At 46.2% G+C, this 24,081-nt stretch overlaps 1 protein-coding gene across 1 annotated transcript in view; it reads right to left on the bottom strand.

Annotated features, from left to right (window-relative positions):
- HECTD4 (HECT domain E3 ubiquitin protein ligase 4) overlaps positions 1–12,116 on the bottom strand; it is a 68,129-nt gene extending 56,013 nt beyond the window's left edge. Inside the window, exons 1-2 of the mRNA XM_058036673.1 lie at positions 11,936–12,116; positions 2,283–2,800 (exon numbers count right to left, since the gene is read on the bottom strand). Of these exons, the coding sequence (XP_057892656.1) occupies positions 2,283–2,800; positions 11,936–12,106 (689 nt within the window). The 5' untranslated portion in view covers positions 12,107–12,116. The remainder of the gene's footprint in view (positions 1–2,282; positions 2,801–11,935) is intronic.
- Between the last annotated feature and the right edge of the window lie 11,965 nt (positions 12,117–24,081).

Raw genomic sequence — 24,081 nt, forward strand, 5'->3', positions numbered from 1 at the left:
TGAAATTTAGTTCAGCTGCAACAGAACATCCCATATTTCCTGCAAATTGACATCTTGGGAAAAAAAAAAAGAAATGAGATTGTGTTTATCAAATCCAATTTCTCTGAGCTATGTTCAAGTACATTGCCTTTCAGATAAGGCAGTTGTCAGGACAGAATAATTTGCCACAAACCATAAATTTCTCATTGACTTCATTAAAACAAGTGCACTAGAAATTAAGTAGGTTTCATCTGAATAAACCTTTTCCTAAAGCAAATCATGCCATATCCTGGGAACTCCAACATCTTAAATCAGAGTTAAACTTCACAGACAAGGCTGTGACCTGGAGAAACATTGAAAACAGTATTTCCAAAAGGCTCCTTGTGACTTTAAAGCCACATTCATGGGGTTTTGCAGAGGTTTTGTATTTCCTCTCCCCAAGTCCCATTCTCTCAAAATAGTAGGTTTTGATTAACAGCAAATAGATCCAATTTGTCCTCAATCACTTGATGCCAAACCCATGCAGGACAAGGGGTATTTTAATCCACAATGGTTGAACTCTTCACTGGCAACAAAATTTAAAAAATACCTCCAGATATTTGAGAGACACCACTGAAATCAAATCTGAAAGGAATTGCCCTGAAACCTGGCAGTTCCACCTTCTCCAGCCAAAGAAAGGTGCAGGACAAAGGGAAAGGAGATAACTTTTGTCCCTGATAAACACACTTGGAGCCATTCCTAGAGCAGCTCCCTGCAGGAGAAGCAGCAATGTGCACACGAGGCATTGCTAACCCAGATCCCTCTGCCTTTGCATATGCTAAACACGTGCAAAAAGCAATGCTTAGCAGTTTCACCCTTTCCAACCCAATATTTAAATATCAGAAAGGCTGGTGCAAGCTAAAAATATCACCAGTGCAGTCAGATCATTTTTGATTCGTTTCAATGGAAAGAGAGAATGAACCAACCACAGCATTGCCCAGGGGTGCTGGAGTCACCTCCTGGAAGAGTTCAAAAATCATGGATTGCAATTTGGGGGTATGGTTAATGGTGAATCATGGCTCTGCCAAAGTTCCTTCATTCTCTATTTTGCCAGTAAACTTTTGTGTGCTGGTGACCCCTTAGAGAACATCTGGTTGGGATTTCACCTTACACCAAACCTCAAGAACCTCAGTGCAAGCCTTGAATTTAAGAACTCCAGGGTGTTACATCCAACCTTACCAATCCTGTTGTATTGCACTAAACAGTTTATTTAGTTGTTGTTTTGCACTGGGTGATTTGAAAGTTGTACTGAGTATGTTATGTCAGTGGATTGCCATTTTCCTTCTGCCATCACAAGGGACCCCTCACACTGCTGACTGCCCAAGTCTCCCCAAGTGAACACCAATTGATGGGACTTGCCTGAGCCATTGGTGAACACTGTGATGGCGTTTCTGATGGGAGTGTGACTTTTGAAAGATGTTGGGGCCAAACGTAAGGAATCTCTAAATAACTTGTGTTCAGGATAATGGATTGAAAGCTGGCCAGGACAGCTATCGGGAGAAATTTGCAAATTTTCATTTGTCTGTCATAGGAATTCCAATTTTTCCAAATCAAAAGGTAGATACATGCACCTCGGGTCACACCCTGCAAGGGCCCGCAGGTGGCAGCGACCTTTGATAATTAGTTTTGAAATTAATTCTTGTGGAGTCACAATAGTTTTTGGTGACTGGGGAGTGTAACATCAAATAAAGTAACCCAGTGCCACCCCAGGCCTGTGCTGCTGCTGTGGCCTTTTTGTTCTGCCTTGTGCCTCCACTGGTAGCTGCAAAAAGAGCTCCAAAGGAGGGGGACTGTCACCATCTAGCCAGGACGTGTGACAAGGGTCCACAGTGTAGTAGATAGGGTCAGGCACTCGGAAAATCTCACGATGTCACAGAAAGCAGCAAGATTCCTCTCCCCCTAATGCCTAGTGATAAAGAATCACCCAAGAATGTAGTCCCCCCAAACATTAGTAACTTTCAACTCCTTATTAACCAATTACAGTAAAGTAAGACCCCCTAACGTAGAAAAAAACCTTCCCAAATATAAAACCCGACGAGATGAAACAATAAAGGCCTTTGAACCGTCCACCATGTTAGTACTAGCATGTGTTCTTAACCCGAGTGACCCTAAAAAATTTGAGTCGCCGTGCCGTTTCCTCAGAACCAAGTCACCTTGCCTTGCATCAAAAAGCAACACCATAGCCAGCCAGAGTGGGCTCAAACAGCCCAAAAGGCGCAGATCTTACACGATCCCACAATTCTCTGTCATTCCAGCTCCCTTACCTTGCACAAGCCAAGGCAACCAGGGCAGCAGCAGCATTTTCCTTCTGCTTGTAGGGGATGTGCTGGCCGGAGGGCGCCGCGTCCTCGAGCCAGGAGCAGAGCAGGGCCTCGATGCCGTTGAGGCAGTCGGCCGGTTCCTTGGTCAGGCTCAGGGGCTGGCAGTCCCGCAGGCAGTTCAGCAGCACCTCAGCGGTGATGTTACACAGGGAAGGGTCCGTCCTGCTCTGCGACTGGATCAGCGGGAACACCAGCAGCAGCCCCATGCGGGAGGTGAAGGGAGCCTGCTCGGGCTGCTGTAACAGCCCCTGGCGCTTGAGCAGGGCCAGCGCCTCCTCGTCGCCGGAGCCGTCGCGGTCGTGCTGCTCCTCCAGGGCCAGCTGGCGCTGGGCGTTCCAGAGCCCGCGCAGCGCGTTCAGCCGGTACTCCAGCAGCCGCGCGTACGCGTTGCTCTGGTTGCCGCACACCGAGCGCAGGCGCTCCGCCAGCTCCGTCGGGTTCTTGGTCTCGAAGGTCAGGATCTGCAAAGGGGAAAGTTGGGTGTTTATAGAGGGTTTAAAGGGGGAAAAAAATAAAATTTCATATGGCTGTGGTGTGAGTTTTAGATGAGCTGTTCTCTGTGGCAGATGTAGGGATATTGTTTTTAATTTTTGGGTGAGCGGTGCTGTGTCCATCTTGGGATGAGGAGTGATGGCCATAAACTAAAGCACAAGGAATAAACTAAAACACATGGAATAAACTAAAACACATGGAATAAACTAAAACACATGGAATAAACTAAAACACAAGGAATAAACTAAAACACAAGGAATAAACTAAAACACATGGAATAAACTAAAGCACAAGGAATAAACTAAAAAACTAAAGCCCATGGAATCCCATGAACCTCTATCCATGGAGGATGGCAAGGACTTGGACAGCTGGCCAGGGACAGTGCGGAATCTCTCTCTCAGGACATTTCCCTGTGTCACCTGCTCCAGGTGACCCTGCCTTGGCAGGGGTTTGGACTGGGGAATCTCCAGAGATCCCTTCCCAAGATCCCTTCCCAAGATCCCTTCCCACCCCACTGCTGTGGGATTCTGTGAGCCTCCTACTGCTGACTCAGCATCCTCACCAAACCCAGGCCTGAGGATTTTTAAGCTTTCAATAAACAACACAGATTGTAAAGAAAAACACACACACAAAAGAGCAGCTTGGAAAACAAACATTCCACTCTCCTCTGGAGCTTTCTGTAATCGAGGCAATTTTGCTAAAAACTTGAAAAGAACTCCAAGGTTAGAGGGTCCCAGGGGTTTAGAGCCCTTCTATGAAAACTGAGAGGTCACAAATATTGTGTAACAAGAACATGCTTGTTCTAGTTTTGGAACTCTTCAAATAAACAAACAAACCAATGAACCAACCAGTCTATTCCAATCCACCCAGAGTTCTGTTACACTCTCTCCCTCCCCTGCTTTTTTCTCTCTTAAATTTTATCATCTTGCACTTAGCTACACCTTTCTCAAAATACTTCAAGTTGCTGCTGTAGTTAAAAACCCTAAAAGTCTCCTCCTCATCATTTCAGACAGAAGAAAGAGGCTTTTTTGGCACTTCTAAATAAAACTGGAAACCAAGCTGGAACAACAGAAAACAAATAAAGCATGACACAAAAATATATTTATGGTTTAATACCCATCCTAGGACTGGAAAATTCAGAATTTAAAGTAATTTACAGACAACTTTTCTCCTTCTAGCAAACAACAGTGGAGATCAGCAAAGTCACTGAAGCTGTGGCAAGCTCAAGGAAAGCCATGAGCCAAGCATTTTGTGATACTCTGGATCCAGTGTCCAAAGGGATTTGGTATCCAAAGGGCTTCTGGCCATGCTCCAAAGTGCCTCATTTCATCCCCCCTCAAACACAATTTCTGGCCCATCTTTATGCTGTAAAACTGTCCTTCTCTCATTTAATAAATAAATATAAACGTGGGAAGGGGAATGTGAGAGACAAAGCTGTCACAGGGAACGGCATCCAGGGCTGTTTGTTTTGTGGGGTTTTTAATTGCAGGCAGCAGTCATAGAGATCATGAAATAAATGTTCCTGGCTAATTGCAGCCTCCTGAACAGCTTGTTAAAATGCTGCAGGACAAATCACATCTGCCAGTGCTGCACAGCCCTGACTAAAGGCAAAGAAACAGCTTTGCAGGAGGACTTTGACCACTGGAGCCAGGAAAAGTTCACCTGAAAGGAATTCCCATCATAATTACACTTGAATGGATGTTGTATTGAGCTCCTTATACCTAATAAGCCTCCTTTAATTAACTTCTCCAAGAGATTATGAATATTAATTCCTAAACCACATATTACACATTTAAAATAACCACCTCCTGTTGTGTGTTCTGCTGCCTCAAAAATAAGTTTGTTTGCTGTTCTAGATGGAATCACTTTCTGCAACAGTTGGCTTTTGATTTTCTTGAGCTAAACTGGGTGGATTTTCCACTAAGTGACAGCAAGCTGCAGAAATGGAGGAAAAAGGGAATTAATTTTTGCATTTTCAGAGTTAAATACTGAAGAAAAGAGGTCTGTTTGTTAATAACAGAGATACCACAAAAGACAAGCTGGGATGTACTTGGTGTTGCATGTCTTGCTCCTCAAATCCCACAGTTTAACAGGAAAATGAATTTTTTTGCCTTTGATATGGCCCTACAGCTCTGAGTCTGTCTTGTGGCAATCAGGACGAGTCAGTGTCATCAGTTTTGCTGATGAAAAGACTTTTCCTGCTGAAGTTTTAGTTTCTCCCTGATCCCACAGTTCCCAATTTGCTTTAAAAGCATGCATGGTCTATCTGGGATTTTGCCTCAGTCTTTGCTAAGGGAAATGAGCACTAATTTGGGTAAATGATACAGGAAGTACATCAGCTTCAACAGATTCACAGGATCATTCCAAAGTGGGACTTCCAGACTTTTGATAATGCAGTTTTCATCATCTGATTTCCATACAAGGTTTATGGAACCAATGGAGAAAAACCTTTAATTATTCAGCATCATCTGAGGGTCTGAGCAGGAATCTGCACTTCCAGAAAACACGAGGATGTTGAAGAAAGGTGTGAGGTCATTGCAGCACAGGACACTTCAGCAAATTAAACTAAAGGCTGTTTTCCTCAAAAGCCTTTTTACTAGAGGTCAGCACTCCAGAAAGGAGCTGGAAAACCAAATGTCCCCAGTGAGGCTGGAACAAACCTCCCAGGGTTCAGACTCATCCCAGGGAACTGCTCTGGGAGCCAAACCCAGCCCTTCCCAGCCCAGCAGTGCCAGATCCATCAGTGCTTCCCTCTGGATCCATTAAAGACTCCACACAGGAATCCCAGCCCTTGCCAGGATATCTCCAGGCAAAGCTTGTCATCTTCCAAATATCTGAAGTCAAAACAAGTTAAAATAAAATACAAGAAACCCTCATCATGTTCTTTCACAAATTCTGATATAAACAACACAACTAGCAGTGTTATAAAAGGTAAAATTCCCTTTCCTGCTGCCTCAGGATTTCCACCTGAGCCCCAGCTCTGATTTGGGATTTGGGGTGCCTCGAGACTTCCTTGTGCAGCACCTGGGGAGGTGTCAGGGGCACCAAACCCACTGAAGCAGCCCCTGATCCATCACCCCCAACTCCAACCACTCCTGACTGACAAGGCTTGAGCAGAGTCAGAGAGGATGAAGAGGATGGAACAAACATCACTTTGCCATAGCACAAGTTATCCTGTAAGAAGCTACTTGCAAATCACTAAAAACATCATTAAATAGTTTAATTGTCACTATTTTAATTTTACAGTGTCTTATCCTTACACACCATTTCCTTGTTTGATCTTTAAATCAATTTTAATCAATATTTTAATTAGAAAATGGTAGAGCCAAAGTTCAATCACTCTAATTGGCTTCTTCAACATTGAGGAGCACAAAAGGAAACTGATTTTAGATGAACTATGGGGAGGTGCCATCCTCCCACTGTACCCAATATTTATCTTTTTACATCACCTCACCCAGGTAATTCTTCCCATCAAACAGAATTTTTGCCAAATCTGCTCCAGGAAGGAGTGGCTGATATTCTCTATTTTCAGGGCAACATGTTTCTCTGCTGACAGTAAACCCCAGACCAAGCCAATTAACACACACTAATATACATGGAGAGTTTTAGCCTGAGCTTTTATGACCCCATAAAGTAAATTTAAATGTGAGCTGTCACTACAAGGCAGCTTTCTCCTCTGGCTACAATTCCTGCCCCTTGTCCTCTCCCTGGTGCCTGGGGGGGGTTTGTATTTTGTATTTTAATTCTGCTACCCAGGAACTGAGGAGCAGGGAAGTTGTGCACAAAGAGAGGTTTTTATCCTGAACTTGCATATTGGAAAGGGAAGCCTCTAAATCTCCCCAACAACATTTAATTCTTTTTCTCCAGAGTTCAATGGGCTGAAGTTCACATGTGAAGATGAGGATGGTGGAACATTTATCAGGATCAATTATACCCCTATACCCCCCTGAGTATTAAATATGGATTATTCCCATCTCACAGGAGGTACAAATCTCAAAATTGGAAAATATCTTTAAAAGCAGCATGAAAAGATTTAATTCTATTACTCTGCCCACCCCATAACAGGTACAAGGTCATTCCTCTTGTACAGAATTAACAGAGGCAGCACCACTTGTTTTCTGGGCTCTTTTGTCTCTGGAAACACCAATAAAACAATGTAAAAAGAGTGAATTACAAAAAGTATGGATTATTCTGTAAGAGGAAGAGCCCAAGTGACAGTTTTAAAGGTACCCTGAAGATTGAAACACACATCCCAGCTGAGCCTGCTCCATAAACAACCCTGTGACCTTGTGTCCCACTGTGCTGAGCCCTCCTGCTCCTGGCATGGGCTGGGACATCAGCACGGAGCTGCCTTGGTGTAAAACCCACCTGAAATTCCTCTAAAACATTTCCCAGCCCCTCTCTAAAACATTTCCTAGCCCCTCTCTAAAGCAAAACCCACCTGAAATTCCTCTAAAACATTTCCTAGCCCCTCTCCAAGGTTTTTCCTTGCTACACCACATGCTAAATACACAAATATGTGTGAACATTTTCTCCCTGATGCTTTATCAGCTTTAGTGCTGCAGTTAAAAACTACAAGTCTCAAGGTTGTTCCAATTTTTTCTGCTCCAAGAAATTTTAACCTTATCCTCTTGTCCAAAGCCTCTGTGTGGAGCAGTGAAGGTTTTTAACCACTCAGCTAAAAGCAGAAACTATTTTCTTTTGTGAAAGCACTGGAAATCTCATTGCTCACAAATAAGCACTAAGACATTGCTATCTTTTACAATTTTATCCCAAATCATTTTTGTAACCATACAAATTTATGAAATATCTGAGATGAATTACAGAAAACAAACAAGCTGTAAATAAATAAAATGCTATAAAGTGTTGTTTCTTTGTTCATTAAAATATTTCTCTGGCTCTTACTCAAGCAGTAGATGAAAACAACTGCAAAAGGTAAAGAAAATCTTTGTAATTCAAACATCTGAGAGCGCAGATCACTGAATTAATAAGCTGCAATTGGTAACAAGATCTATATTTGGGAAACAGATTTGCAAAATCATCCTTGAGAAGTTTCCTCATGTTTCTCTCCAAGGTTACCTAAAACACAACTTCCAAACCCCAAAGTCAGAGGCCCAGGGGTCCATATGAGAGAAGTTTAATAAATTCCAGGTCCTGGCAGAGGATGAGGCTGCTCCAGGGCTGCCACACGCTGGATCAGCACTTTCCAGTCAGAGGTCACCACCCCAGGAAGGAGTCAATTGTTGATGGTGGCATCGGGGACCTGCAGCATGACAGAGGTGACGCTTGGAGGTGGCACAGAGGTCACAAGCAGAAAGGTTTGGGAAGCACTGACCCAGATAATTGCAGGCAACTGCTCCCTCCCGCAGCAATCAGGCAAAAGTGACAAAATGTTTTCTCCGGGCTGGGAGGAAAATGGGTGAAAACTTCCAAGTTTAGCAGAAACCTTCCAGTCTAAAGCATTTCATGGCAAACACAAATCAGTCACAGGAGTGGCACATGCTGAGAAAAGAGCACTGGACTCCACTCTTCACCCTCTCTGTGGAGACCCAGCCCAGGCCACGCTGGGGGGAAGAGGAATGGCCACCACTTTTTCCTTACTTGTTTCATTTTTATTATTTTTTTTAACCTTCCACTCGATTAAAGGTAATTTTTTTTCAGCGCAGAGCCACACCTGCCCAGTGGCACCTCTGTCCTGCAGAACTGAGCTCAGCAAGAGTCCAAGCACCAGATGGGGACAGACAGACAGACAGACACGATCCCAACAGCTGCTGAGGGAGGGGCTGCACTCCCAGCTCCATGGGGATCCAGAGCAAGGCTCCCTGGGAGGCTCCATGGGGATCCAGAGCAGAGCAAGGCTCCCTGCCCAGGGATGGGGGGATTCTGGATGATCTTTAGGGTCCCTGCACCCCAAACCATCCTGGGGTTCTGGGGTGAGCTGCCAGATCAAATCTCCCTGCTTTGAGGGACCTCTCCTCCTCCTGACCACGCTCCTGGTGTTGCTCCAGGGAAGGTGCTTGGCTGGAAGATTCTGGAAGTGCTGCAGGTCCCTTTGGGCCACATGAAGAAACTTAAAGGGAACATTAAACCCTTCCTGTGCCAATGTCCCCCCTGGATGGGCACTGACCAAGCACAAGGTCATGGTAACACCTCCAGCTCTGTCTCAGGGCTGTCTCCAGGAAGGACAAGACTTTGCTCTTTCAGAGATTTCTCTGTGTGAAAGGTTTAAAAATAAAGGTCCAAAGGCTTCTGTAATCACTGACTAACCCAGGTCCCTCCTGACTAGAGGGTTTTAGTGGGAAGCCTGCACCAGGAGCAGCTGGTTCATGTGTAACATTACAAAATTCTATCAAATTTTTAAAAACCCAAATATTTTGTAAATATGCTGAAACAATCTAAGAAGTTGGCGCACATCATCACAGAAAAAAAAATAAAAACAAAGCAAAAATCTCCACACCCTTTAAAACTCAATATAATCTTCTCTTTCAACTTGTTCTAGGAATAAGGCTCGTGTAACACACCATTAAAGTATATATGTATAAATACAAGTGTATACAAATACACAAAAAGATAAAATCAAAGCTGCATGGGACTCAAAATAACAAAATCATAAGTTTCCATAAGCCTTTCCTGGCATAACAGCAGCACTGTAACATTTTTTCCTCTGCTTTTCTTTTTATAAATAGACAGAACCTTTGAACAGAAGGACAAAGGAAACACATCCAAACACACTGACATTAGTCACCAATACACTCTTTAAATGGATATTTAGGCAAAACAGACCAGAATGATAATTCTCCACCCAAAAAAAAAATCCATTAAAGTATTAAACATTATACATTTTTAATTAAGCACTTCAGCTCCTAATTCAGCCAGGCTTCTGACCACCACTGATGAAGCACAAGAAGTGAATTAAAGAAGTTTCCTAATCAAAGCAGCAGCTGCAGCATCTCCTACCCTTGGCCAATAGCACATCCCAAGAGATTTCTGTTTGGACCATTTTCAAAGATATTTATTACACTGCAAGTAGGAGTAGAAAGAGTGTAAATGAGCTCTTGTGTAGCAGTCGATTGCATGGCCACGCTTCAATCAGATGTGTGCACCTATTTCCACAAAATGGCTCCTCAAAGCCATTCCACATCACCAAAGGATCCCTTATTTCAATGAAAACAGCATTTCAAAAAGGCAGGGAAAAGTTATGAGCAAAATTGTTTACATCTGCACCATGTGAAATTTCATTTTGTGAAAATCCTTCCCCCTCAATACCAAAGTCTAAACCAATTTGCAGGTATCTGAAAATGAAACTGATCACTTGTGATCATCAATTCCATCAGTGGATGGAAATAAAAGGTTTTAATAAGCTGTGACTTAAGAATAAAGGTGAATAAAAGTCAAAATCAGTTCTTATCAAAAATAAGCACCACAGCAAAAAGTCATATTTAATTATTTATTTCCAAGTTTTGCACTGCAAACACAAACAGGAAAAGAATCTCTGGAGCAGAAAAAACGAGGTGAATCAGTGGCACTGGATTGCTGCAACACTTGTTATAATAAATGCCAAAGCACAAGGCACAGTAGCACCAATTCCATTCCTATCTCTCCCAAACAACTGGAGTTTCAGAACATTCCTAACACTAACAAAAAAATTCTCCAGAGCTGAAGTGTTTGTCAAGTGAAGCTGTGTGTCAAGTTTCAGGCTGGAACACACTTCTGGCCTGGCTGGCAAGATCTTAAAATAAGGTCTTGTTTGTTTTTTAAAGGATATCCTCCTTTCTTGTGATATAACATGAAAAATGCTGTGGGAGCACTTTATTTTTCTAGCACAGTTTTTAAACTCAATTCTTCTTCTAGAACCATGCCATGGAATCAAAATATTTTCTTGCATCCAAGCTGCACTGAATGCCAGAGCAGTTCTGATCACAAGGGAGAATCATTCCATGTTTATACACACAGAGATAAGTCAGCCACCTTAAAAAAATCTCCCTTTTCCCGTTCATGTGATATTTGCCAACATCCATTTCAGGGGAGCAGCTGATTTCTCCATGCCATTCCCCAGTGTCCCAACACACAGGACAGAAAACGCACATTCTGCAGAAAATACCTTTCCTTAGATAAGGCTGGGGGAAGTTTCCCCAAAGCCCAGTGAACAATAATGTTGTCAGCACTGCTCAGACAGCCCAGACAGCAGCCCTAAAGCCTCCCTAAAAATGGTTTTTCGGCCTAAAATGCCTGGGACTAAACAGAGGCCGGAATAAAGCTCCGGCTGGAGCGTCCCCTGTGCGCTGCCACCGCTCAGCTCCGGTGACAAAGCCCCTGTGTCATTGCGAGCCACACGGCCGGGGAGGAGGGTGGGGTGAAACAGGAGAAGGGAGGCACACAGGGGGGAAAAAAAAAAAATGCAGTCTACCAAATAGATGCAACCTATAATCCGTGACATTCAGTCCTTCAGCGGCTCCTCCTAAGATAAAACAGCTGCACCGCCTGCCTGCAGCCAGCAAACACCAGGGGCAGTTCTGGGAAGGTAAAAAGCTGGGATGAAAATCGGGGCTGCCCTCCTGGATCCTTAATAACAATCACTGTCAACAGCTGAATAAAACACCCGGGCACCCCTGAGCGTGTCGTTGTAAGGCTGATCAATTACAAACCGTCTAAAAGTAACAGCAAGAAAACGCAAAACCTTCAATAAAAATAAACGGGCCAAAGGCCACGCTGAAATCCGTGAGTGCGGCTCTGATTTCCAAGATTCAAAACAAGGAGGACGCACCAATACTTCACCCTCCATTTACATCAGCACCTCACCATCCTCCTGCCCAGCTCCACTTTCATTATTATCCGAAATAAATCAGATTGACTCCAGACAAGCAGAACGCCTCGACACCGGCTGGCTCCGGACTCCAGATCCCTCACCCGGCATCCGCACGCAGCATCCTCCATGCCGGCCCCCCATCCTCCCTCCCCGAGTCATCCTCCCTGCTCCCCCATCTCCCATCCCCCGTCCTCCTCGCCTCAGGCCTCCGCTGCCACCGTGCCCCTCTGCCGAGGGCATCCTCCCCTCAGCCCCGGCCCTGCCCCGTCCCTCCCCTCAGCTCGGGGGGCCGCCTCACCTCCAGCTCGGTGTCGCCGGGCTCGGCCACCCCAATGATCTCGCTGGGCAGCTCGGCCAGGTCGGTGACCCGGATCAGCCCGTCGTGCAGGAAGATGGTCTCCTCCTTCACCGACAGCCACTGCGCCGAGTCGGTGGCCGCGGCCGCCGAAGCGGCCGCCGGGGACCCCATGGCGCGGAGGGCGGGGGGGCTCCGCAGGGCTGAGGCGAGGCGGGTCCCGCTACCCGCCCATGGCGGGGGCAGGGCGGGGGCAGGCGCGTCCCCAGCGGCCTGAGCGCCGGACAGCCGGGGCGCGGCGGGCAGCAGCGAGGAGCGGCGCGTTGCCACCGCGGCGGCGGCGCTCCGGGGAGCTCCGGGAACCGCCGTGCCCGCCCGCAGCCCCGCGTCCCGCGCCCGCCTCACACACACCGCTGACAGCGCGACGCCATGTTGGGGGCTGAGGCGCGTCCGGCATGCACCGCGCGAGGAACAATACAGCCGGCCCCCTCCCAGCCCGCGGGGCCCCGCCCCGAGCGCCGGGCCCCGCCCCCAGCGCCGGAGCTCCGCCCCCCGGCCGCTCCCGCCGCTCCGCCCGCACCGGCGGCGATGCCGGCAGCGCCTCGCCCGCTCCGGAGCGTGTGCTCCGCTCGGTGCTCCGCCCGCACCGGGCACGGCGGATCGTCCGCACCGCGAGGAGGGTAGCAACAGCACCGGGAAGAGCGGGTCAGCGGCACCGGGCGCAGCGCCGCACCCGCACCGGGAGCGCTCCCCTCAGAGCTTCACCCCGCTCATATCGCACCTCAGCCGCGCCAGGGAGAGCGGATCGGAGCGCATAAACCGCACCGGGTGTTCTCCCCTCAGCGCCTCACCCGGGGAGCGGATCACCCGCGCTGGGTGTTCTCCCCTCAGCGCCTCATCCGCACCGGGTGCGCTCCCCTCAGCCCCTCGCTCATCCCTCAGGGGTTGCTCCCCTCAGCCCCTCGCTCATCCCTCAGGGGTTGCTCCCCTCAGGGCCTCACCTCACTCCCCTGGCACTGCCCGGGCTCTCACCCTCATGCAATGGCCGCTCCCTCAGCCCTTCTCCCTTCAGCTCCCTCCACCGAGAGCTGCTCCCTCAGTGCTGCTCTCCTCAGTTTCCCTCTCAACCTCTTGGATTCACTTACTGGGCCCCTCTGAAACTCCCCATTTCCCTCCAGGGCTGGTCCCCCTTGGTTCTCCCTCATGGTTGTTTTTCCTCTCCCATACCCCTGCTCACCCCTATTTTGTCTGTCCTCTCACAGAATTATTTCCCTTTCTCCTTTCCCCTTGCCCCGCTCTGTCACCATCTCACAGGAATCCTGTCACCTCTCAAGGAGCTTTTCCCAAAGAACTCATGAGCAAGCAGGTACGTCCCTTCAAATCTGTACCTCTGGATTTATGGATTCCAGAGGGTGTAAAGCAGAAGGGTTGCAACACCTCAGTGTGTGTGGAAAAAAGGGGATCCAGAGGAAAATTGATCCTTCTTTCTCAGCCTAATTTCACCCTCAGTTCCCTCGCCCTGAGCCTGTTCAGAGGCACAAAGTGTCAGAGGCAGCTGTACCTGGATGTTCAGCAAAGGACGTGCTGTGAGACAAATCATGTTAATGAGAGAGACGTGGTGATAAATGTTAAATAGTTTTAGTGGATAATTGCTGTGGAGATTCCCATTGCAAGTGTCTGCTTTTCATGGAACAGTGACTGTGCACAACTGAGCAGAGATAGGGCTCTATGCATTTATTTACCTGTTTGATCAGATTAAATTATTTAACATATTAGTGCATTATAACAAATGTGCTGTGCTATTGCAGGAAAAGCTTATTCAGAGCAGGAGTAAAATGAGATCTACCACCAGTGCTTTATATCCTATTAAATCTGGTTGGGGAAAAGCATATTTTTTCCATGTAATGGATGACCACTCAACATAGGACCTATGCAAAGCCCTTTTGTAGCCCTGATTCAGCAGTGTGAGCACTCACACCATTGTGTAGCTTGTTTTTGAGGCCAGTTCAGTTGACACAGGGTTCAGGTAAGTTCAAACAAGCAGTAAGTTAGAGATCTGTGTGATAGCTCTGTGCACTGTTTGCTAGGACATCCCTGCTCTTCATGTGCTGGAGAGTAAAAGAGTCTCCAGGCTTGGTTTATTCTAGAAATAGGTATTATTTGCCTCCGTGCAGCAGTAATTTTTGATCAGGGAGAGTGTGCAGAGCTGCTGTCGAGAGTTTTTATGAGGGAGAAGCTTCATGGGCATCTGTTATTTTTGGTCAAGACGTGACAGAGAGAACAACGGCTGCAGACAGACCCTGATCCTCCCGTGGGAGCCCTGGGAGGAGCCAGAAGAGAGGGAATGCTGAGATTGGAAGGTTTTATGGCAGGTGGGAGGTGGCAGCTGAGTTCTGGCAGGGGAGATAAGCCAGGCTCCCAAAGGTTCCTCGGAGCAAGGGGAAAACTCCTGGGGTTGGATTAGTCACAGCATTTCACGGGGAGACAGCCACTGGTGGCTTTGTTGTTGTTTTGTTCCCGGAGTGGGAGTTTGACATTGTTTCCATTCATCCACACGTGAAAGGAACAGAGGGAGAGAAACACAAAGTGTGTGTGCATTTTAGTGGGAGTAACATTCCAGCAAAAAAATCATTCCATCTTTAAATCTTGTGGTGCCATCATGGTGCTGGTGAGTACCTTCCACAAAATGAACACAAACAGCAGAGCTGGGAGTCAATGGGATGTTCCCTTCACAAGCAAGGAGAGGGAGAGGGACATCAGCAGAAGGGGTTTGCAGCGTTTCCCAGAGGTTTGGGTGTACCTGTTCTGTGTTTCACAGGCTGGGTAACCCAGGTGAAAATGCTGCAGCTCTTCCCAAGGCCTCCTGGGCTGCTTTATCCCACGGAGAATCCGTGTTTGGTGTGGCTGTGGATTCACTCCTGCCTTGGGATGCAAGCCAAGGCCTTTGGCAGCAATGAGGAGCTGACTCAGAGCCAGGAGAGGCTCTGGAAGCTTCCACAGCAGGTGAGGCACTGAAGGAGCTGTGTGGCCACGTTATTCCCCTGGCAGGGGCTGGGCTTTGTCCTTTGTCTGGGGAATGGTGACACTTTCTCCCAGGAAGGATCCTGATCCATGTGGGATCTGTGGGAGGTAACCTGAGCTGCCCCCTTGGCTCTGACCTGCACTTTGTGTTCAGCTTCCCAAGCTGAACAGAAGGGATATTCACCATTTTATAGTTATTGATTTGCTTGTTTGGAGTTCTTCTGAATTCTATTGACTTGACAATTCCACGTTAAAAAGCAGTTATTGAATGAAAACAATGGAATAAACCTGAGAAATGTACCCTGTCCTGCCTCACTGCAGGTAAATAACATAATTACTGCTGAATGAAATTTCCTGAATGATTTGAAGTGGCTGCCATTCAGGAATTGAGAATGTATAATCTATAAACTTTCATGGAATGAGAATTCCTACATGGGATTTTCAGCACTGGGGCTGCACTGGATGCAGCAAACCCCATTCCAGTTTGCCTGGAATGTGCTGCAGAAGATGTTGTGTAATGAAATGAAAAAAAAAAATCATATTTGTGTTCTGCCTGTCACCAGCAAATGTCAGCTTCAACGTGCAGTCAGAGGGGCACAGCAGAACTACAAAGAACTCTTGGAATACTTTATGGGATGACTTAAAAAATAGACCAGAATAACTTTGTGACACAGATCATCAAGCTGAAGGAACAAAACTCAACTTGTAAATAGGCTCCTACAGAAAACCACTGTTTTGCTTCCATTATTTTGCTTTTTTCCCCATTATTTTGGAGCAGATGTTGAGTGTTCTTTGATGTGCTGTGGTTGCCTCAGCCTCTGGTGGCAGGATTTTGGGATCAGCTCCTTCCTGTGCAGGTCTCCTGTGTCCTTGTGCTTCTCTGGACATCACAGATACTGAGATTTAGCAGAGGATGCTCATGGGCTGTGGGCAAAAATTCCCTCCTGTGAGCTGCAAATGGAAATTCCCTATTCCTGCTTGGAATTTGCCTGTTATGTAATGGGATTTAAAGCAGCATTGTCTCAGCCTTCAGTTAAATTTTACATTTACAGCTATTATAAGTGGGGAAAACTCTTTTCATCCCAAGGCTTTGCTGTGTATCTTTCTGTTCATTTAGAAATGACACTTTCAGTGACCATTGTGGCACTAAGAAATGTGTGAAAAAGAAAAACAAGCTGCTATTTTTATGTGATTTGCAGCCCCTGAATCCTGGCTCCTCTGCCTGGTACTTGTTATTTAGGGAGCCCAAATGCCATCATTAATAAGGCCACTACCCAAGGAATACTGGCATTTCTTGGCACATTATCTGGGATTAAAAAATACAGTTTCTCCAAGTAAAACATAGAAAGCACTGAATTGGGAAAAAAAAAATCAGTGTTTGACAGAGGAGAAGGAAGAAACTAGACAGTGAAATCAAATAATTCCAAACCTCAGAAATGTATTTTAATTGCAAATGGAAAGATTCACATTTTTCCTCATTTAGAAGAGCAATAATTGCTGAAGATTGCAAGGTGGGCTTGAGGGAGGAAGAACAAATGGATATTTTTGTTAAAATGAATAAGGGTTATAGGAAACAGAGTATGAATCACTACCTTGCAAAGATGGCCTTACTTAAATTGGACAGGAAACAAATGGAAATTGTGGAATCACAGAATCTGGGAATCCTGGAATGGTTTGGGTTGGAAGGGACCTCAAAGCCCATCCCCAGGGGCAGGGACACCTCCCACCATCCCAGGTGGCTCCAAACCCCGTCCCCAACCTGGCCCTGGACACTTCGGGGATGGGGCAGCCACAGCTGCTCTGTTCAGCCTCTTCCACTGCTGAATTCTCTTTACCTTTAGGGAGTTTCCCAATCCATTACTATTGCAATTTAACCCTTTGCATTTCCTTTTCCAGACACAGAGAACAGTTTGTTTTCCCTCTCCTGTTGTCCTCATCCACGAGGGCTGTGAGCAGAGCTCCTCCCTGCCATCCCTGCACTAAATCATCCCTGTCCTTTCAAACTTGGAAAGTTGGAAGTCTGATCTTTTCTTTGGGATTTCCTGCTCCCTTGAGGTGCTGGCATTTAACAGTGCTCTCCCAAATTTCAGGTTTAATTTTCTTACTCAAGCAGCCTTTTCTGGAGGTACCTAAATGCTGCCCATCGGTGAGAAAGTGTGGCTGGGAGCTGAGCAGATCCCTGAGTGGTTGTCCTGAATTTTTGAATCTTGAGTGTCTCAGAAGACTCATTATTGCTATCCAAAAATAGGTAGGTTTAAATACAGCTATTCTGTGCTGGTTTAAAATTCAACCTTTCTAAAAACTGGTGCAGTAACATGAGGGATAAATAAATGGAAAAAGAAGAATCTGGTACAATATTCTGCTCAATATTGTAAACACATAAACGTGACAAGGTGGCATCTCTGGCTTCATATTTACCTCATATTTTACTTGAAGTTTTATTTAAAACCTTGGGAAGAGAAAGTGTCATAAGCTGGTTTTCTCTTAGTTTTCTCTTAGCCCATCAAGAAATATTTGAGTGTCTACATTTGTATTTCCAGAATTTTCCCTGATTTCCCAAGTGAGTTGGCTGAAATACTGATCCTGCAATCCCTGTGTTTGAGGGATTCCCCCAAACAGGGATTGGTTCCAACACGGGAAATTCCTGTTCCTTCACCCTGAACAAGAGCTGTAATGGCCAAATCCCAGAACTGATATCCCTGGAAAAGTTCTCTCTCCCCACCCAGCCATGCACACATTGGCCAAAGCTGAGATTTGGGCACACAATATTTATTAACAATGTTCAATCCCAATCAGAATAAAAAGCTGAAATGTTGACATTTGCAATGTAACATTCCAGGGGGAAAAGAACATTTTGGAACAATCATTTGGACAAAAGTACATTTTGGGACAATCATTTGGGACAAAAATACAGTTAGGGACAATTTCCTTTTCCAGGTTGGAGAGGGCTTGGAGCAACCTGGGATAGTGGAGAGTCTCAACCAACAGGACACCACAGCAAAGAGGGAAACCAGGATTTTAAATGAGGATTTTAAAAGGGGTGGTGCTTGAACTTCCATCATCTTTTGTCTTTTACTGCAATTCCTAAATCAGATCCAAGAGTGTGAATTCCCAATTAGCAGCTTTGCACTGGCATTGCAGCACTACCAACCCCTTTTCCTGGCAAAGGAAGGCAGGGCAGTGAATCCCTGGCCTGAGCAAATGTTAGTCTGTGCTGATTTTCTCTTCAGTGGTGACAGGCATTCAAAACAAAGCTCAAACTGAAAGCCACTAATTGAGAGCTGAAGGCAAGCTGTGCAAAGTGGGATAAGTGCAATGGTTTTCCTCTGGGAAGAACAATTTTGCTCTCTGTGTGGTGCTGTCTTGCAGCTCTAAGTGCCCCCATCTCCAAAGGTGCTCTTCCCATGGAGCCTTCCTTCCTTGCTTGCAGCATTTCTCTTGTTCTTTACAGTGTCTCTTTCCTCTTTCTCCAGCCAAGAATCTGCTTTTAAAAGAAGAGTAATAACAATTATACAATAAAGAATCTGCTTTTAAAAGAAGAGTAATAACAATTACACAATAAAGTCCCAGGGAGTGAGCATGTTGACAGGATATAAATATGAGGGAAGCAAACAGAAGAGGCTGGAGATGTGTGCTGTGGTTTGGGATGCTGCTGATTTATGTGAGAGGTGCAGTCCTCTTGTGCTCTCTATCATCACTCACCTATTTTTTTCCTATTTTCCTTCCAGCCAGATGGCACAAACCAGGAAAGGCCAAATAATTAATCATTCCACATTTAGGCTGGACTGGCCCCTGGGTGAAGCCAGAGTGGTTGAGAATCTTTTCAGCTTCAGGAGAGTTTCTTTCTTTGTGGTAGAGGTGAGTTTATGGCGCTGCAGTCCTTATAAAATCCTGGTCCTGACAGGGAATAGGAATTGTTTTATAAACCTTCACTTTATGCTTAACAACAGCACAGTGTTTCTTTAAAAAGAACATCACAAGGAGCCTACAGAGAGCCAGGAAGAACTAAACTTCCACTAAAATAACCCCACAATCAATCAATTAACCAACAGGAGAAGCAGAGCAGTGCTGTCAGTCACCCAAAGCCACCAGATCACCCTTTGATGAGATTGTCATTTCCCAGGCAGGTGACACCAGCCCAGCCCTCCCTGCAGCACAGGGAGCACATTTTGTGTGCTGGGCCTGACAAACACATCCAAAAGCCATTTTCTAGGCTTGATTACCCAGTCTGCCCAGGCTTGGGGTGGTGGCAATTGAATGACATGAAAAGTTGAAGCTCAGGGTGACAGGATGGGAAGAGTGATAGAAATTCTAATGAGAATTATAAATCCCCAGGAGCAGCTGCACTGCCTGGCTCACACTGGGACACCCTTCTCAGGCACTTGTGAAATCAGCAGTTATTTCAAGGGAGCCCAAACCACACAATTTGTGCTGTTATTTGGATTATTTTAATTCTGTTTTTTATTCAAGCTGTCAGGCAGTTTGGGGATTAATGGGTTGTCTGTGTTAGAAGGCAGTTGCAGAATGATGTGAGACATTGCCTTGATGAAGTTCTGTTTAATTACAAAGCAGGCAAGTCTTTCCTGGAGTGCTGGATTAAACAAACCACACATTTTTATGCTCAGTGCTTTGACCAAAGCCAGGGTTTGAACAAAAAACAAAACCCAACCCTCTCAAAATTTCTCTTACATCAGCAGCCTCAAAAGGCAATTTTCCTTTTTCTCCCCCTGTTCTGGGCATGTTTGGCTTTTTTCTTTCCACAAACACAAAGCTCCAGGTTTCCAGTGGCCTTTTTGCACCTTGTCAGCCCCCAGGGAAGCTGATGTGGGTGATGTTCACTGTACAGGAGCTCTGCCATGTGCCTCTCCTTTGAGCAGGAGTTGCTGTGCTTTCAGTGCCCTCATTCCACAGGGACATTTGTTCAGGTTTGTGTTTTCTTGAAGGAAGAATTCTGGTTCCCCACCAATTTCTATGAAATTCCACAAAAGAGATTTTCCTTTCAGCTCAGCAGGACGCTCTCAGCAGAAATTTGAATGGTGCCATCATTTTGAGGGTGCATCACCTTTTTTAGGGCCTTATTCTGAAAAATGCCTTTCCTCCCTTGGGAACCAAGGGCTGCTTTTGTACATTTTATCTTGGGTTTTATTCCCTCTTGTCCAAATGGCCATTTTGAACAATAGCATCCCATGTGCAGCACGTGGTGATACTTGAAAGCCTTCATTTTAAAACCTAAAGCATCTGTCAGGCCAGTGGAAAACCTCTACATCCACTAGGACTGACAAAAGAGATGAAAATTAAATTGCTTCTTGTTTAAACTTTATTTTCTCCATCAGATTTAAGGGCATTCCTTGGGGTGGCTCTCTGCATCCTACACATTTGTTCCAATGGATTGAAGAAATCATTTTACCTTTGTGTGGTTTCTTGGTGTTCTTCTTTTGCCCTGTGCTGGGTGTCACAAGGCCAAAGTGCTCAGCAGATGTAAAATATGAGAATCTGGTTATGATCATCCTTAAAACCAATCTGCAGGCAAAGCACCAGGAACTGCTCATTGGGCAACTGCAGAAACACCCAATGGATCCAAAGTTTCTGAATCTTTGAGCTCTGCTGCCCTGGACAAATAAAACAGCCTCAATTCTGCAAAAAAATGACATCAAAACTGATAAATAGGACTATGAGAACATTTATTCTTTGTGCCACCTGTGCCAGTCTTCAAGACAGCACAACTTTTGTACTTTTTAGTCTGAAATGTTGATATGATCTCATAGAACAAGATCAGATTAATGGATCAGGTTCCCTCTCAGTGTCAGCCAAGCAGACACTGCTTATTCTTTTATGTACTTCAGAAAATGGACATAAATTTTCCATTTTCTCAAGTTGAAAACACTTCTTGAGACCAGACTGAGAAAGTATTTCTGCTTTCTGCAGTATGTGAGCACAGACCTCTCTGAAAATAAGTGACTTGCTCAGGATCACACAGAAAATCAATATTGCTGAGGAAAAACCATTGAATTTCTTTCATCTTAAGTCCTACTTTGACTACTGTGCTTCCTCTCTCCTCATCACTATTACAACTAATAAGTGTTTATGTCTGATGGAGTGTGAACCATGCTTAGGTCAGAGAAGCTGCTGGCTCTGTGTGCAATCCATCATGCAAAGTCATTTCCCCTGAGATAAACACTGAAATAATGGGGGAAAAATAGATAAAGGGGGCAAAAAAATCCAGCCAGCTGCCAAAAATGGGGGTTTTGACTGATAGCTGGGAGAGGGTTAAGACTGCTCTGATCTAAACACCCCAAATGAAAAAGCAACTAAATAAAGATAAATGTCCTGGCTGCACCCATGTCAAATTCCACATGCCAGCACCCCAGACCCACCCTCTGCAGTGACTCAGGCACTGCCTGGCTTTGCTCAGCCAGTGCCTTCCAGAACAAAACATAACAAGGGCTATTATGAATAAGATCCTTAGAAAAACAAGGATTTAATTGCTGTAATTGCTTAAGCAATGAGTTGTCAAGTGCTCAGTGCAGACTGTAATGCAGGAGAACTGGAGAAATGGAATTTATAGGGGAATAGTGGCTGGGAACCTCAGTTCCTCTTCCCAAATCAGGAGCTCTTTATGGTGTATCCATAGGATTGGAATTTATTTGATTATTTGAGTTTGTGGGGACATCCACAGTGAATTTCTTGGCAACAGTTCTGAACTCTGAGGAGAGGGAGGGCAGGGATCAGGTGGAAACAGGCTGGGAGAAAAAGGTTCAGCCTCTCCTTCATGAGAAGGCACATCCTACAGCACAGGTGAACTGAGCAGCCAATCCCTGGACATCTGGGAATTTGGCAGATTATCCTCACCACCTGGCCAAAAAGGTGTGGGAGTCGCATAAAGCACCTTCACCCTCCAGCAAGAGCATCCTCTCTTAATTGAGGTTAAACCCAAGAGTGTCACAGCTGAAATGCCACAGGTAAGTGTTCTCTACAAACCTGGCACTGGAAAGGATTTTATCTTTGTCTTGCAGATCAGCCTCAGTTTCTCCTGAGGATCCTGTCCCAGCAGGACTCTCATTCCAGAGGCAGTGGCTGCTCCCTGAGCCCTCTGTGGCAGCTGGACAGAGCCTCACTGGGCTGGAGCTGCAGCCACCAGGTCACTGCACAGCTGACAGGTAAAAATAGGTGCCTGGAGATAACAAGGCATCACATCTTATTATCAATTCCCTGGGAAAGCCAACATCCCTCTCTCTTTCCTCTCCAAAGGATGCTTTATTATAATTACATCTCACTTTATTAGGCAGCTGAAGCAAAGAGCACATTTGATGCTAATGAAGTGCTGCTGTGGTTGAGGCTGTCACTATTTTTGGAGCTGCACATCTCCAGCACTTTTCATTGGGTGATGGAGGCTTTGGATGTCTCTGGCTCCTTCTGTGGGGGCTGCCCAGGAAAAAGCAGTGACTCAGCGAGCCCAGCTGCAGAACTGCTCACATGGAATGGGAAATGCTGGGGCCAGCCAGAACACACACAAAGGCTCTTTATGTGCTGCAAGTTGTGCTCAGGTAGGGGCCAGCATTATCTGGATTAAAAAAATCCCTCTGTGCTGGTCACCTGCACAGGCCTCGTTTGTCCTGTTTTCCATCTCTCACCCTGCAGCTTTTCATAGAAGGCAAATTGCACAGAAATCAGGGAAAATATTTGGGAGGTTGGAGACAGACACATCACAGCTGATCACTGGCTGCCTCTCCTTTTGCAGTATGAGGGGTTTGCCATCTCCAATTCCTGCAGCAAAGCCCTCGGAGCAAGGCAGGATTTGGTGTTCCAATTTCTCTGCTCCCACATCCCTTGGTGTGACACTGGCATCCAGCTGGGCCAGTGACTCAGCCCAGGCACTGACAGGAGCAGAGATCCCTCCCTCCCTCCCTCCCCACCTTGCAGGGTGTGTTACTGTCACCACCTCATCACACAGGTGACAGGAACAGGGCAATGGCAGCCCTGCTCCAGACCAGCAGCTGTTGATAACCAGCTCCCATTTCCAAATCACTTCCTGACAGCACTGGCAGACACAGCCTCCCCTCCCAGCAAACAAGGTTAATGGTTCCTCCTGATCCACAAAGCAGGAATGTGTCACAGCAACCAGGAATTCCAAGAACACCATTGCATCTCCACACCCAACTGGTTTTGGGGCTGTTTTGTTACTGCAACTTCCCCACTACCCCAGGGAAGGGAATGACTGGAGCATTAACATGTCCTGCAGTTTTCCCTCAAGAGCACAAGGGTGTGACTGAATTTACAATAACATGTGCCCATACAAACTCTTCTGAGTCTCCTTGCTGGATGGGGATTTCCCCATTTTGCTGTTCCCACACACCATTTTTAAGTGAACTTTCTAAGCATATTTGGTTAAGGTTTTTCTTAGACCTATCTTAGGAGTAGCAGGGAGATGTCTACAACCCTTCTGTATCATTTTATAGCGGATTTATATCAACAGGCCATTCCCAGAATTGCAGGAGAAACTCCCTTTAACTTAAAAACCTGTGACTAATCCCATTAACCAGCAAAGCACACACAAGAGGAGATGTACCCAATAACAGACAAAATTCCAGTGTCAGGGAAAATAAGGAACACAGGGCAGAACACAGCACAGAGCAAGAGACTCCTCCCAGCCAGGCCAGGAATTGTGCACAGGGCACAGGCAGCTCACTGCCCCCCTCTGCTGAGCCTCACCGATACTTCACAGAGAATTCCAGGCTGGTCTGGCTTGGAAGGGACCTCACAGCTCACCCTGTCCCAACCCCTGCCACTCCACCATCCCAGGGTGCTCCAAACCTGGCCTTGGAGACTTCCAGGGATCGAGGGGCAGCCACAGCTGCTCTGGGCACCCTGTGTCAGGGACTCGCCACCCTCACAGGGAACAATTCCTTCCCAATATCCCATCTAACCCTGCCTCTGGCAGAGGGAAGCCAATCCCCATGTCCTGTCACTCCAGGCCTTGTCCCAAGTGCCTTTCCAGCTCTCCTGGAGCCTCTTTGGACATTGCAAAAGGCTTCAAGGTCTCCCTGGAGCCTTCCCTTCTGCAGCCTGACACCCCCCAGCTCTCCCAGCTGGTAATTAGCAACAGGAGGATGGTGGGAGTGCCCAGAGCT

This window comes from Melospiza georgiana, chromosome 18 (genome assembly GCF_028018845.1).
Source record: "Melospiza georgiana isolate bMelGeo1 chromosome 18, bMelGeo1.pri, whole genome shotgun sequence".
Lineage (NCBI taxonomy): Eukaryota > Metazoa > Chordata > Aves > Passeriformes > Passerellidae > Melospiza > Melospiza georgiana.